General features: G+C 38.9%; 1 protein-coding gene across 1 annotated transcript in view; it reads left to right on the forward strand.

Moving 5' to 3' along the window:
- The window catches only part of CATSPERB (cation channel sperm associated auxiliary subunit beta), a 105,613-nt gene that overhangs the window by 46,547 nt on the left and 43,195 nt on the right, over nt 1–15,871 (forward strand). Inside the window, exon 14 of the mRNA XM_044389964.3 lies at nt 5,395–5,539. Coding sequence (XP_044245899.3) covers nt 5,395–5,539 — 145 coding nt within the window. The remainder of the gene's footprint in view (nt 1–5,394; nt 5,540–15,871) is intronic.

A 15,871-nucleotide genomic window follows, 5' to 3' on the forward strand; every position in this document is an offset into this window, starting at 1 on the left:
TTTAAATGATTTTTTATTATATTATCTTAGTCACCATACAGTATATCCCCGGTTTCTGATATAAAGTTCGATGATTCATTAGTTGTGTATAACACCCAGTGCACCATGCAATACGTGCCCTCCTTACTACCCATCACCAGACTATCCCATTCCCCCACCCCCCTCCCCTCTGAGGCCGTCAGTTTGTTTCCCATAGTCCATAGTCTTTCATGTTTCATTCCCCCTTCTGATTACCCCCCCTTTCTTTATCCCTTTCTTCCCCTACGGATCATCCTATTTCTTATGTTCCATAGATGAGAGAAATCATATGATATTTGTCTTTCTCTGCTTGACTTATTTCACTTAGCATTATCTCCTCCAGTGCCGTCCATGTTGCAGCAAATGTTGAGAATTCGTTCTTTCTGATAGCTGAGTAATATTCCATTGTATATATGGACCACAACTTCTTAATCTAGTCATCTCTTGATGGGCATCTCGGCTCCTTCAACAATTTAGCTATTGTGGACAATGCTGCTATGAACATTGGGGTGCATATGGCCCTTCTCTTCACTACGTCTGTATCTTTGAGGTAAACACCCAGTAGCGCAATGGCTGGGTCATAGGGTAGCTCAATTTTTAACTTTTTAAGGGACCTCCACACGGTTTTCCAGAGTGGCTGTACCAACTTGCATTCCCACCAACAATGTAGGAGAGATCCCCTTTCTCCACATCCTCTCCAACAATTGTTGTTTCTTGCCTTGTCTATTTTTGCCATTCTAACTGGCGTAAGGTGGTATCTCAGTGTGGTTTTGATTTGAATTTCCCTGATGGCTAATGATTTTGAACATTTTTTCATGTGTCTGTTAGCCATTTGTATGTCTTCATTGGAAAAGTGTCTGTTCATATCTTCTGCCCATTTTTTTATTTGTTTATTTGTTTCTCGTGTATTGAGTTTGAGAAGTTCTTTGTAGATCTTGGATACCAGCCTTTTATCTGTAGTGTCATTTGCAAATATCTTCTCCCATTCCATGGTTTGCCTCTTTGTTTTGTTGACTGTTTCCTTTGCTGTGCAGAAGCTTTTTATCTTGATGAAGTCCCACAAGTTCATTTTATCTTTTGTTTCTCTTGCCTTTGGAGATGTGTCATGAAAAAGGTTGCTTTGGCCGATGTCGATGTCGTAGAGGTTGCTGCCTATGTTCCTCTAAAATTTTGATGGATTCCTGTCTCACATTGAGGTCTTTCATCCATTTGGAGTTTATTTTTGTGTATGGTGTGAGAGATTGGTCAAGTTTCATTCTTTTGCATGTAGCTGTCCAATTTTCTCAACACCATTTATTGAAGAGACTGTCTTTTTTCCACCAGATGTTTTTTCCTGCTTTATCGAAGATTAGTTGCCCAAAGAGCCGAGGGTCCATTTCTGGGTTCTCTATTCTGTTCCATTGTTCTGTGTGTCTGTTTTTGTGCCAGTACCATGCTGTCTTTGTGATCACAGCTTTGTAGTACAGCTCGAAATCCGGCATTGTGATGCCCCCAGCTTTGTTTTTCCTTTTCAACAGTTCCTTGTCGATTCGGGGCCTTTTCTGGTTCCATACAAATTTAAGGACTATTTGTTCCAGTTCTTTGAAAAATGTCCTCGGTATTTTGATCGGGATAGCATTGAAAGTGTAGATTGCTCTGGGTAGCATGGACATTTTAACTATGTTAATTCTTCCGATCCATGAGCATGGAATATTTTTCCATCTTTTTATGTCTTCCTCAATGTCTTTCAAGAGTGATTTATAGTTTCTAGAATATAGGTCCTTTGCGTCTCTGGTTAAGTTAATTCCAAGGTAACGTATGGTTTTAACACCCGGTACATTTTTAAACAACCAATGAGTCAAAGAAGTAGTCAGAAGGGAAACTAGAAAATATCTTAAGAAAAATAAAATGAAAATGAAACACAGCAGATTTATGGGATGCAGCAGTAGCAATACTAATAGGGAAGTTTATAGCTATAAACATACACATTAATAAGGAAGAAAAATCTCAAATCAACAACCTAACCTTACAATTTAGGGAACTATAAAAAGAAGAGCAAATCAAACCCAAAGTTAGCAGATGGAAGGAAATAATAAAGACTAGAGCAGAGATAAATGCAATAGAGAATACAAAAATAATAGAAAAAAATCAATAAAACTAAGAGCTGGTTCTTTGAAAGTTCAACAAAATTGATAAACCGTTAGCTATAGTCAGTAAGAAAAAAAGAGAAGTCAACTAAAATAAAAAAATTAAAGAGGAGACATTACAAATGATACCACAGAAATAAGGATTTTGAGATTATGAAAAATTATATGGTAGCACACTGGATAACCTAGAAGAAATGGATAATTTCCTAGAAACACATAACCTACCAATAGTAACTCACGAGGAAATAGAAAATCTGAACAGACCAAAAACTAGTTACAAGATTGAAAAAGGGATTAATATCCAGAATATATAGAGAACTTCTACAACTCAGCAATTTAAAAAACAATCTCATTAATAAATTGGCAAAGGACTTCACTAGAAATTTCAGTAATCAAGTATCTCCCAACAAAGGAAATCCCAGGACCAGAAGGCTTTGAATTGATTTGATTGAATTGTTCCAAATATTCAGTAATCAAGTATCTCCCAACAAAGGAAATCCCAGGACCAGAAGGCTTTGAATTGATTTGATCGAATTGTTCCAAATATTTAAAGAATTCACACCAATCCTCCTCAAATTCTTACCAAAAAATTGAAGAAGAAGGGACATTTTCAGGGTCACTCTCTGAGGCCAGTGTTACCCTAATACCAAAGCCAGATAAGTGTACTATAAGAAAAGAGAACTAGAAATCAATATCTCTGAAGAACATTCATGCAAATATCTTCAACAAAATGCTAGCAAACTGAATTAAAGAGTGCATTAAAAGGATTATATATACCATGACCAAGTAGGATTTAATTCTGGAATGCAAGGATGGTTCAACATATGAAAATTAATAAATGTAATACACTGTATTAACAGAAGGAAGATGGAAACCCACACAGTCATCTCAACATGAGATGTTGACGAGAATATGGATCAGTCAGATCTCTTATCCTTTGCTGATTGGAGAATGAATTACTACAAACTATTTTGGAAAGCAATTTGGCATTATTATCCTGTAAATTATAATGGTTGCATGTGCTATGACTCACCAATTTCACTTTTTTGGCCAGGGAAACACATATATGAAGAAATATTTTAAAATTTTCATCATGGCACTGTTAGTAATAGCATTAAATAACTGAAAATAATCCAGATGACCAGGAATAGGAGAATAAATAAATAAATTGCAGTTGATTCACATAATGAACTATTATACAGCAATATAAAAGCAAATGAACTGAGCTATGTGCAGCAGTATGAATATAAGTGAATAATGTTGAGAGGAGGAAAAGTAAGTTTTAGAAGACAATATACGGATGGTATCTTTTTATAAAGAGCAAAAAGTAAATTTAAGCAATATGTTATTTAAACACGCATACATATATATTGCTAAAACTAAAAAAAAAAACTAAGGGAATGAAAACACAAATTTCATTTCAGAACATGATACATCTCTGAGGGAAGATGCAGGATGACAGGATTGGAGAGAAAGAAGAAAATGCAAAGTACTAGCAACATGCTAGTTCCTGGGTTAGAATGTCAGTTCACACATGTTCATTATATTATGAAATAACATAAGAAAGATAAAAGTGAGCTGTACATGGATCAATAATTTAAAATTGAAAAAAATGCAATGAGATGCCATTGTTTTCATTCAGGTAATCAGTAAATATGAAAAGTAAATTTTTGATAATATCAAGTATTTGTGAGGTTTAGGAATACACTGCTAATGGGAATATAAAGTGGTTCAGGGAAACTGGAAAGCATTTTAACATTTCAATTAAAACTATACAAATATGCATAGCCTCTGACTCAGCAACTCAGTTTTTCAGCATCTGCACTAGAGATACTCTTTCACATTAATACAGAGAGACAGGTGAATGAATGCTCCTTGCAGTATTGTCTGTAACAGCAAACATTCTGATACAACCTTTGTGCCCATTAGTAGGAAAATAGAGTATCTCCCGTATGGTGTAGCCGAAATATTGGATACTATGCAGCAATATAGAAGAATGTGAAGATCCACAGGAGCTATCATAAAATGATCTGAGCTTTCTGTTGAGTGGCAAGTGTAACTTATAGAACAATGGGTACAGTATAATGACATTTCGAATGCATTGTTCAAAGTACCTTCCCTCACCCACCCACCCACCACCACACTCACTAGTAACATTCGCAGGAGCCAAGCCAGAGTAAAATTGGAGGCCCCCCTATCCTGTGTCTAGGAGTATCGATTGTGCTATGCCAGCAATGAGCACTAATTTCTGAGCAATAGAAATCTCCATGTGTTGTTTAATACATTTTCTCTGTAATATGTATGCCCTAAACATGTAATCCAGGGCGAGGATAAAGCTAGTCTAAAGCTAGTATGGCACCCAGATATAGAAAGATATAGCTACAGAAAATATAGAATATATAGAATATATATACGTATATGTAATATATAGAATTTTAGAATATAAAACAGTGGTTACCTCTGGGAAGGGACAGAGGAGACCACAATTATATAACATAAGGTAAAAAAGGAAAATTATTTAGATGGTGGTCAGAGAGACTTCAGCTGCATTTACAATGTTTTAAATTTAAGAAAAGCCTATTTTCAGGTATAATTTGTCATTAAAATTAATTTTTTAAAAAGAACTTTAAAACCCTGAAATCCTCATCTGAGTAAGACTTAGGCCAGTAAAAGAGGTGGCAAGCCAGCAGGATTCATCCAGTACAGGATCCGAGTTATCTCCAAGCAACTGGTAAGTGAAAGATGAGGGAATAGAGAACCTTCCATGGTGGAGGATATATGAAGATTTGCTAAGGTCCCAGGACACACCTGCGTAAGTGTCCATGGGGTCCTGCACACAACACTTGATCACATACATATTTTCCAGATGCCTGGAACCTAAAGAACTTACATTAGTATGAGGTAAGCTCTCTCCTTCCCATCCAAGACCCAGCCCTTTATCCTTTTATGATCAAGGGGACCCTGCTTGGGAGATGTTAGGATGACTTCATTCTTTTATACACTCACTATGCACACTGTGTTGACCTGAGACTCTGCCCCCAACACTGTCATCCAGACCCTCGAAAGGAGCTAGCTAGAGTGTTGACCACGTGGGTAAGGCGTCTGTACGTGTGTTCGTGCGCGCATGGGATGGATGTGGGAGTATGGGAAAGACCGTGGGACTTTTCTTACGTAGGAGGATCAGGCTGATTAGGTTAGTGCTGTCAGATGGCAGCCTCTTCAGTGAGGTACTATCTTTTTATTCCCTTAGGTGTGGCTTTCAATCGACGGCGGCAACACTTTCGAATTATTAGCTGATTTTCATGATGATATCATAAAGAATACTTACCACAGTTTTTATACTTCAGATATTACGTTTGTTTCCCAAAGTGGAAATGTTTACTTGACAAAGGCAGGTAAGAAATTCACTTTCATTGGTGTAAGAACTACATGTGAGCCAGGGATTAGAACATACATGGAAAAAAGCTACCATATTAATCAACTAGTCTTTAAGTCTCAAACCTATTAGAGGCAACAGATTTTTAAAAATTATTTTCATTGTGGTAAAATACGCATAACATGACGTTGACTATCTTACTTATTTTTAAGTATTCAGTTTGGTGGTATTAAATACATTCAAAATTTCTGCAGCCATCGACACCATCCATCTCCAGAACCCTTCCTATCTTGTAAAACTGCAACTCTATATCCCTTAAAAAATAAATCCTAATGGGGCTCCTGGGTGGCACAGCCAGTTGGGTGACTGACTCTTGGTTTAGGCTCAGGTCATGATCTCAGGGTCATGAGATGGAGCCCCCTGTCAGGCGCCACTCTTAGCACAGAGTCTGCTTAAGATTCTCATCTCCCTTTACCCCTCCCCCGCCCACTCTTTCGTTCTCTCTCACTCACGCTCTCTCTCAAATAAATAAATAAATCTTTAAGAAATAAAAATAAAAAATAAATCCTCATTTCCCCCCTTTCCACAGCCTGAGCAACCACCATTCTACTTTCTGTCTCTCTGATTTTGACCACTCTCGGTACGTCATATAAGTGGAATCATACGGTATTTGTCCTTTTGTGACCGGGTTATTTCACTTAGCAGAATGTCCTCACGGTTCATCCATGTTGTAGCATGTATCAGAGTTTCCCTCATTTGTAAGGCTAAATAATATTGCGTTGTATGTATATCACATTTTGCTTATCTGTTCATCCAACAAGGGACATTTGTGTCGCTTTCATGTTTTTGCTATTTTGAGTAGCACTGCTATGAACATAGGTATACAAATATCCCTTTGAAACTCTGCTTTCAGTTTTTTTTGGGTATATACCCAGAAGTGGAATTCCTGCATCATACGGTAGCTCTGTTTTTAATTTTTTGAGACCTTACAATTCTCTTTTCCACAGTAGCTGTATCATTTTACATTCCCACTGCCAGTATAAAAGAGTTCTAATTTCTCTGCATCCTTGCCAACACTTGTTATTTTCAGTTTTTTTGTTTTTGTTTTGATAGTGGTCATGCTAATGGGTGTGAAGTGTAGTGTCTCTTAGTTTTGATTTGCATTTTCCTAATGACTGAGCATCTTTTCTTCTGCTTATTGGCCATCTGTGTATCTTCTTAGCAGAAATTTCTTCGCAAGTCCTTTGCCAATTTGTTAATCAGATTGCTTGTTGCTGTTTTTTATTGCTGAGTTGTAGTTCTCTGTATATTTGGGGTATTAATCACTTATCAAAAATTTGCTGATGTTTTTTCCCCCCTTCTGTGGGTTGCCTTAAATCTCCTTGGTTAAGGTAATTCCTACATATTTTTTTGGATGATATTATAAACGGAACTGTTTTCCTAATTTCCTTTTCTGATTATTTAGTGCTAGTGTAATACAACTGATTTTTGTGTATCGATTTTACATTGTGCTACTTTGATGAATTCATTTATTCTAATAATTTTTTTTTTTAGAATCATTAGGGTTTCTACATACAGGATCCTATCACTGTGAAGAGGGATGATTTTACTTCTTCCTTTGTGATTTGGATGCCTTTTATTTTTTTTTTTTTCTTCACTAATTGCTCTGGCTAGAACTTCCAATATTATGTTGAATAGAAGTGGTGAAAGCAGACATCCTTGCCTCATTCCTGATCTTAGAGGAAAAGCTTTCAGTCTTTCACCATTGAGCATAATGTTCACTGTGGATTACTCATATATGGCTTTTATTATGCTAAGATAATCTCGTTTATTCCTAGTCTGTTAAGTGCTTTTATCATGAAGCGATCAGAGCACAGATCCCCAATATTTGGAGGACAGGGTCCTTTTTGCCCACCCTGGCTCCTGTAAACTGCCCCAGGAAATTGTGCACAGCCCTGCCCCGTGCCTCTAGTGGCTGATGAGTAGCTACTGCTAAGGGCTGAAATTAACCACAATTTACCATCCAAGCCTTCCTCTGGAAGTGGCAAGCCTTCAACAGACTCCAGAATTCCAAAATAATTACATCAGATAGATCCTGCCAATGCAACTGTTGTCCGGGTGAGGAGACAGATTCCTGGTGCTTCCTTCTCTACCATCTTCCCCGTATCCTCCAGGGGGTGATGGAGCTTTAGGAACTCCAAAAGTAGGATCCTATGAACAGCCCTGAAGAAGGGAACCCTGGAACATCATGCTATGTGCTCATTTACAATTTCTGCGATGTTTTACTTTCCCAAAAGACAATAATAGCTCCTGTTTAGCTGCATTTGAGCTTGGCATGTTACCAATATCATCTTGTTTAACATTCACAGCACTGGCTGAAGTAGGTAATATTAGCCTACTTTTACAAATAAAATTGATGCCACTGAAATCACCCAACTTGTAAGAGGTGACGTTGTGTAAATGTTATGTGGCTCTCCGTCTACTTTAACTTTGCGATTTCATTGATTGAGCCTACATCGCTCCTCTCAGTTTATTTGTGCAGTAAAAGAAACAGCTCGTATTGATTGACTTTACTGACAGATGCCCAATCTTTTCCAACTCGGTTGAATTTTGTGAACCAGTGTTGGAGCCTACAATGATAAAGGAACATAGTTCTCCATCTATGTCTGTATCTCTATGATCTGCATTCTCATTTTATTTTGTTACTCAATTATTAGGTCTTTGAGGTCTTGTTTTGTTGAATCTATTAATTTATTAAGGCCCTTAGATGCAAAATATGGGGGAATTTTTAACCTGCTCCTGGGATAGGCTTCGTCTTCACTGGATTCTTTATATCTTTTATATGCTGTTAGTACCTTCTCTGCCTTTTCTTTCCCCACTGCCCTCTGCTATCCCCCCACCTTCCTCTTTACCCCTTTTCATTCTTCATGCCTTCTTTCTATCTCTGCTCTTCCTTTCTTTTTCTCCAGTTCATCATTACAGTGTGTGCAGCACGGGTCAGACCTTTTATTTGCTCTGATGTAATGTAGGTGAATTATTCTTGAGACCTGTTTGCTTCCCCTCATCCAGGTAGCACTTGGACTTGTTCTCATAGTACAGTGCCTTGGAAGGTGGTAGACCCGGCTACACTCGAGAGGGCCTGATTTTTTCCTTTGAGTACCGTCGTATCCATTGCCTGCTTCTCTCTTGATAGGAGCATACTACCAAGACCTTAGGATTTCGGTGATTTATCTTCCTTCTCTCTCTCTTTTTTTTTAAAAGACTTTATTTATTTATGTGACAGAGAGACAGCCAGCGAGAGAGGGAACACAGCAGGGGAGTGGGAGAGGAAGAAGCAGGCTCCTAGCAGAGGAGCCCGATGTGGGACTCGATCCCGAACGCCGGGATCACGCCCTGAGCCAAAGGCAGACACTTAACAACTGCACTACCCAGGCGCCCCTATCTTCCTTCTCTTAATATGACCTCAAAGGCCCGGGTGTAGAGTAGTGTGACCTGTTACACCAAAATTTTCTCTTTCTTTCCTTAGTGCTTTATTGTGTATGTTTTGGCATATTGTTCTTTTTCCTTTTTCGACTGTTTGCTGGTGATTTTGTTTTTGTTTTTTGCTACTTATTTTTGTGGTACAATATACTTAGTACAAAATTTAGCATCTTAACCATGTTTGACTGTACAGTGCGGTGACATCAAGTGCATTCACATTGTTGTGCAAACACCACCAGCCATCTCCCTCCAGAACGTTCCCGTCTTCCCACTACACAACAACTCCCCATTCTTTCTCCCCTGCCCCCCGGCCTCTCACAACTACTTTTGGCCCTATGAATGTGACTATTCTAGGTACCTCCTGTAAGTGGGATCATACATTTTTTGTCCTTTCGTGACTGGCTTATTTCACTTAGCACGTCTTCAAGTTTTATCCGTGTTGTAGCAGGTAATCAGTACTTCCTTTTTGTGGCTGAATAATATTCAAGTGGATATGGTGCATTTTGTTTATTAGGACATTTGGGTTGAGGGGCGATGTTTAAACAGTTTTTAGCTCTTACGAATAATGCTTTTATGAACAATTTACATTCAGATTTTTGTGTAGAAATATGCTTTCCATTCCCTTGGGTATATATGTAGGAGTCTCACTGCTGGGTCATATGGTGACTCTGTGTTTAACATTTTGAGGAACTGCCAAGCTGTGGCTGTACCGTTTTACATTCCCACCAGCAACGTAGGAGCATTATTTTTCCACATCCTCGCCGACACTTGTTACTGTCTTTATTTTAGCTACCTGAGTGGGTAAGAAATTGTATCTCATTGTGGTTTTGATTTGCATTTAACTAATGACTAATGATGTAAAGCAACTCTCCATGTGTTTAGTGACCATTTGTACACCTTCTCTGGAGAAATGTCTGTTCAAACCCTTGGCCCATTTTAAAAGTGGGTCGTCTTTTTATTGTTGAGTTGTAAGAGTGTTTTATATATTTTGGCTCTTAGTCCCTTCTCAGATATACGATTTGGATATCTTTTCTCTCATTGTGGGTTATCTTTTTGACTTACTGGATGGTCCTTTTTGATGCACAAACATTTTTAATTTTGATGAAGTCCAATTCACTTTTCCTTTTATTGTTTATATTTTTGGTGTCCTATCTAAGGAACCATTCGTTGCCTAATCCAAGGCCGTGAAGATCTACTCCTATGTTTTCCTCAGAGAGGATGATAGTTTTCATACATATTTTTTTGGTCCATTTTGTCAGGTATTCATAAGACAATGAAGCTATCAATCGTATAAAGAAATAAAGCTAAAATTCAGGAACTTAATAGGCGAGGAGATCTACCTTCAGAAATACGGGCTCTCCAAACAGTGCTTAAGTTGCACTTTTGTAGATTATTGGGTAAATTTGGAATTTGGGCTAAACTTGGAGATACCTGATTAGGTCTAACCAGAGTATGAAAAACATTGATTGTTTTCAAGACAAGAGTGAGGTTGGGTTTTGTTGTTGTTGTTGTTGTTTTTAATATGTCAGCATTCTTGCCTGTTTAGCTTCAAACTAGTTTCTTCTGGTCTCTGACATGATTTTAAACAAGCTTTTTAAAGGTTTCTGATATGACTTCAAAAAGCAAGCTTCTTTAAACTCAGTATTGTGTCCTTGACGCCCACCAGCAGAATTCAGTGTTATCATCATGAAATCTCCTCATTGGTCCTTCCTTGTTCAAGGATAAGAAGAGACCACCAAATTCATATCCCGTTTCCCCAGATCTTCACCACTGTGTTTATGCATTCTCTATTCTGTCAACAAAACCTTTACTCAATTTCTGTTAGTATCGGGTTAATCTTTCTGGTGTATTTGCTGGAATACTTCTTGAGACAGTAGTTGTGCAGTAGCACTTGAGAATCCAATGATCAGCCATCATTTGATCACAAAATAAACAAAAATGACTATGAGTGATATTAGGAGGGGTTGGAAAGTAGAGTGAGGTACGGAACATTTGCAGTATTCCAGAAAGTTCCCTCATGCTACTTTGCCATCAGTGTACTTCTAAGGGTACCCATTATTCTGACTTCTAATACCATAGATTAGTTTTAACTGGTTTTGAACTCCACGTAAATACAATTTTGCAGTATATATATATATTCTTTTATGTCTGACTTTTTTCTTTTTCAGTCAACATTATAACTGTGAGATTCCTCCACAGTGATGTATGTGTTAGCAATTTGTTCTTTTTCACTGCCGTGTAGTCTTGCATTGCCTGAATACTATATTTATCTATTCCACTCCTACTAGGTATTTACGTTGTTTCTATTTGAGGCTTATTATAGAGAAGCCGTGGACAATTTTTGTATTAGTCTTTTGCCGGATGGAGCTTTCACTTCTATTTGGAATATACCTAAGAATAGACCTGCTGCGTCATAAAGTATGTTTGTTTAGATTTTGTGGACGAAAATATTAAGTTCTGTCAACATTTTCCCTACCAGCAATGTAGGGACAATGACTGTCCCGCCAGCAATATGAAGGAATTCCAGTCGCTCCCCCTCTCAGCAGGACTTCGTATTGTTAGTCTTTTAAATAGCAAGTCGTTGTGATGAGCATGTAATTGTACCCACTGAGGATTTTGTTTGCGTGAGTAATGATGTTGAGCACATTTTCCTATGTTCACTGGTTGATTTTTATATCTTTTTTGGTAAATTATCTCAAGTCTCTTTTTAGCCAAAGTTTTTATTGGAATGACTTTTTTATTGATTTCCATGAGTTGTTAATGTACTATGGACATGAGTCCTTTTTAGAAACATAACTTGCAAACATCTTTTCCCAACCAATGGCTTGTCTTTTCTATTCTCTTTATGGTGTCCTGTGAGGGGCAAAATTACTAATTTTTAGAAGTTCATTTTGTCCATCTTCGCTTGTATGGTTAGTGCTTCTTCTTATATCCTATTTGAGAAGTCTTGGCTATCCCAAAGTTACGAAGGTATTTTCCTATTTTCTTCTAGAAGCTTCTTTTTAGATTTGTTACACAGTTCTGTGTGAAATTTCTATTTCTCTGTATGGTATGAAGTGAGGGTTCTTGTTTCCCCATATAGCTGTCAAATTTTCTACTGTGACCTTGAGTTTGAATAATCAAGATCATGAGTAAGGTTTTTTTGGTAACCTCTTTAATATAGCCATAAAAGTCATACCATCCTGCAGTCTTTGTAAAAACCATAATTGTCATTGTTGCACCCCATTTGATCATCTAAAGTGTTCCCCTCCACAGACATGCCATCCCATGCGACACCAGTAATAATTTGAATAATTGTGATGCCCGTACTTGCTGTGGATTACCAGTGTCACAGTAGCTACCAGGCATAGAGGTCATCTGTGCATTCCTTAAATATGTGAACAACTCAGTCCCAGAATCCAGCCTTGATATTCTATCTTCCAGGGATATATCTAGTAAAAATCTGTGTCACTTATAGTCCTGGCAGGAAATGTAATTCCACTCGAGTGTTTCACCTGGAAGGCCTTTATAAGGAGACTATTTGCAGAGCAGTGGACTGAGTTAAAGGAACCAATAATGATCTTAAAATACCCAGAGATTAGCAATGGGAGAAAACCATTACAGTCCCTTTGATTTAAGGAATAATGCAAATAAATAGGTGATAGATAGATAGATAGATAGATAGATAGAAAGACAGAAAGACAGAAAGACAGAAAGACAGACAGTAGATAGGTAATAGCATCACCTAAGCCCAGTCAAAGCTGAAATGGAGCAGGGGTCACCCTGCAAGAGGTATAGTCTAGGAGACAAAGCTCGTGTCAGAACTGCATCACTAAAGTAGGGAGAAAGGCAGTAAGAACTACCTAGACTTTTCTCTCCTTCCCTTATTCTTACCTCCTCCTGGTGCCTTTCATTGGCCAAATCCAATCAGAAGGCATCTGGAAACACAGCACAAATATTGCAATTCATAGGGGTCAGCCTTTCAGTGTACCAGGCAGAGAAAAGAAAGCCTGGGGATGAATCTGGAGGAACAGGCAAATAGAGAATAAATAGCACATATTGTGAAACAAAAATCAAAGCAGACTAAGCAACATTACTTTGGAAACAGTGAAAATAACACCAAAGAAAATGGAACTAAATTGTCCATGTGCGTGATAAACTGTTACATATCACAGATATCACTAAGAAACATGTCCACATGTAGAATGAATAAATAAGTGGAAAGAATCTAAAATGATAAATATAGATGCTAAAGATGGAGAAACTGCAAGTTGGAGGAATTTCCAGTGATGACCAAAGTTCATCAGAGCGCATTCAATGGCTGGATGGGTGAATGAATAAATACTGAAAATAGAAGAAAAACCAAAGGAAACCAAAATGCACAATAAGATGTTATTTTTTAAACTCAAAGCAAAAACGTGTCTGAATTATTTGCAGTAGAAAATGTAAATCAATTTTAAAGGCACAAAAAACCAAGCTAGCCTTGGATTTTGCTGCTGCAACAATGAATAGCACATGTTCTTCTCAGAACCTTCGGAGAAAAATAGTATTACCTAAGAATTTGGAGCCAACTCAACTAGTTATTCGTATGCAAAGCCAACCGAAGAACGTTGTAAAGCCTCTCCTTAACCAAATCTGAGTCACTGATTCTGAGATGACCTTGTTCTATTAACACTAAGAAAACTGTCCAATTAATCTTTTTTTTTTTTTAAGATTTTATTTATTTATTTGACAGAGATAGAGACGGCCAGCGAGAGAGGGAACACAAGCAGGGGGAGTGGGAAAGGAAGAAGCAGGCTCCCAGCGGAGGAGCCTGATGTGGGGCTCGATCCCACAACGCCGGGATCACGCCCTGAGCCGAAGGCAGACGCCTAACCGCTGTGCCACCCAGGTGCCCCTGTCCAATTAATCTTTAACACAGTGTTTTAACAGCGATCCTAAGTGATGCATAGATTACCCTGACATTATTTCCCCTGCCTATCATTGCATTGCTTGGTGTGTGATAAGGCAATCATTTTGAGTGTATTTCACTAGCAAAAGATAATGCAATTTCATCTACTTGTGAGTTTCTTCCTTTCTTAGGTCCCAGAAAACGCAGTAATTCTTCCAGTGTCATTTGCTTTATTGATAAATATATGCCCTGCTTTATCTTCCTCTCTTATTGCACCCACAGTAACTTTGTTTCAATGCCAAATTATAATGTAATATTTTTGAAGGCATTTTAAACATCAATAAAATTCAACATTTATTATGGTAGTGTTTCAGGAAACTCCAAGGGATGGACAATACAGAGCTGACACCAAGTACGTGCAAACGTAGCAAATTGACCACTGTAGCGTGGGTGCCACCTGGTGGACAATGACTGCAAGACACAGCAATTATAAAAGTGATCTCAATCAAGATGTTAAAACGTGAAAAAACTGTATTGTATGTTTACAGCTGAGCTACGGCATATGAACCACAGCAATTGTAATGGTTCCATTTTATGACTCAACTTGACCGGGCCAAGGGGTGCCAAGATGAAACGTTATTTCTGAATGTGTCTGTGAGGGTGTTTCCGGATGAGATTAGCATTTGAATCAGTGGGCTCAGTAAAGCTGACTGCCCTCCCGGTGTGGGTGTGGGTGGGCATCGTCCAATCCATTGCGGGCCTGAGAAGAACGAAAGGGAGAAGCAAAGTGGAATTCACCTTGTTTGCTTCCTGCCTGCTTGTGAGTCTTTTCCTGTCCTTGGAATGGGACTTAAACCAGTTGTCTTTCTGGTTCTTGGTTCTCTGGTCTTTGTCCTCTGTCTGGGAGTTACGGCAGCCGGTCCCCCAGTTCTCAGGCTTACAGACAGCAGATCACAGGACTCCTCAGCCTCCATGTTTGCATGCGCTAAGTCCTCATAATAAACCTCTTCCCATATCATACCGGCTTGTGCAGGGTGACAGCTGGAAGTGGTAAGAAGAGGTTGCGTTCTCTATATATCTTGAGGCAGACGTCAGTAGCATTTGCTGATGGATTAGATGTAGGGTGTGAGAGAAAGAGGGGAGTTAAGAATGACGCCAAGGTTTTGGACTGAGCAACAGGAAAAATGGCAGTTGCTGTGATGGAGATGAGGAAGACTACAAGGGAGGAGTTTGCCTGGGGATTGGGAACTCAGTCTAGGATGAGTTCACTGTGTGATGCCTGACCACCATGGATCTGAAGCTGTCAGCAGGAGGCTAGATACACAAATCTGGAGTTGAGGGAAGAGGATGAGGCGGGAGGTTTAAATTTGGGAATCATTCACATAAAAATGGGTTTGAAATCCTTAAACTGGGTGAGATCTCTAAAGATCGTGAGAGAAGAGATCTAAACATTGAGTCCTGGGGCACTCCGTTGTTCAGGGGTCAGGGACAGAGGAATGGACCAGGAAAGTCTGGCCAAATTGGGGTGGGGGTGTGGAAATCAGCCTTTCGCATCTCAAGACCTGAGCTTTCAGGCTCCAGTCAGGGGAGGCAGCTTTCTCTCTCTGGACCAGTGCCTGGTTGGGTGCATGCTTGTTGTATGAACCACCAGATTACTGCCAGTCCTGCTTAACAGGTTGCCCTAAGGCATGGGACAAATGCAGGACACCAAATCCGGTTCAACATATTCATCCTGGGATAGCTAATGACCCAGTGGTCTCTGCGAATAATTCTCCTTGCCTCTCCGAGGGTTACTTTCTTACTGCCTTCTAGCTCTGCAGGTGTCCGGTTTCCTGGATCAGGAAGAGGAACCGCCACCAGGGGGCGCTCAACTCTCCTTCTCTAGACCTCTACCTCGTCCCCCTCGGTCCTTCCTGTACTTCAGCAAACAGGTTCTGTAATGAGATGGAGCCTAGAAAGGACTTCCCAGGAACTTTAAAGACTAACATTTTATTAATTCTG

This window comes from Ursus arctos, unplaced genomic scaffold (assembly GCF_023065955.2).
Source record: "Ursus arctos isolate Adak ecotype North America unplaced genomic scaffold, UrsArc2.0 scaffold_25, whole genome shotgun sequence".
Lineage (NCBI taxonomy): Eukaryota > Metazoa > Chordata > Mammalia > Carnivora > Ursidae > Ursus > Ursus arctos.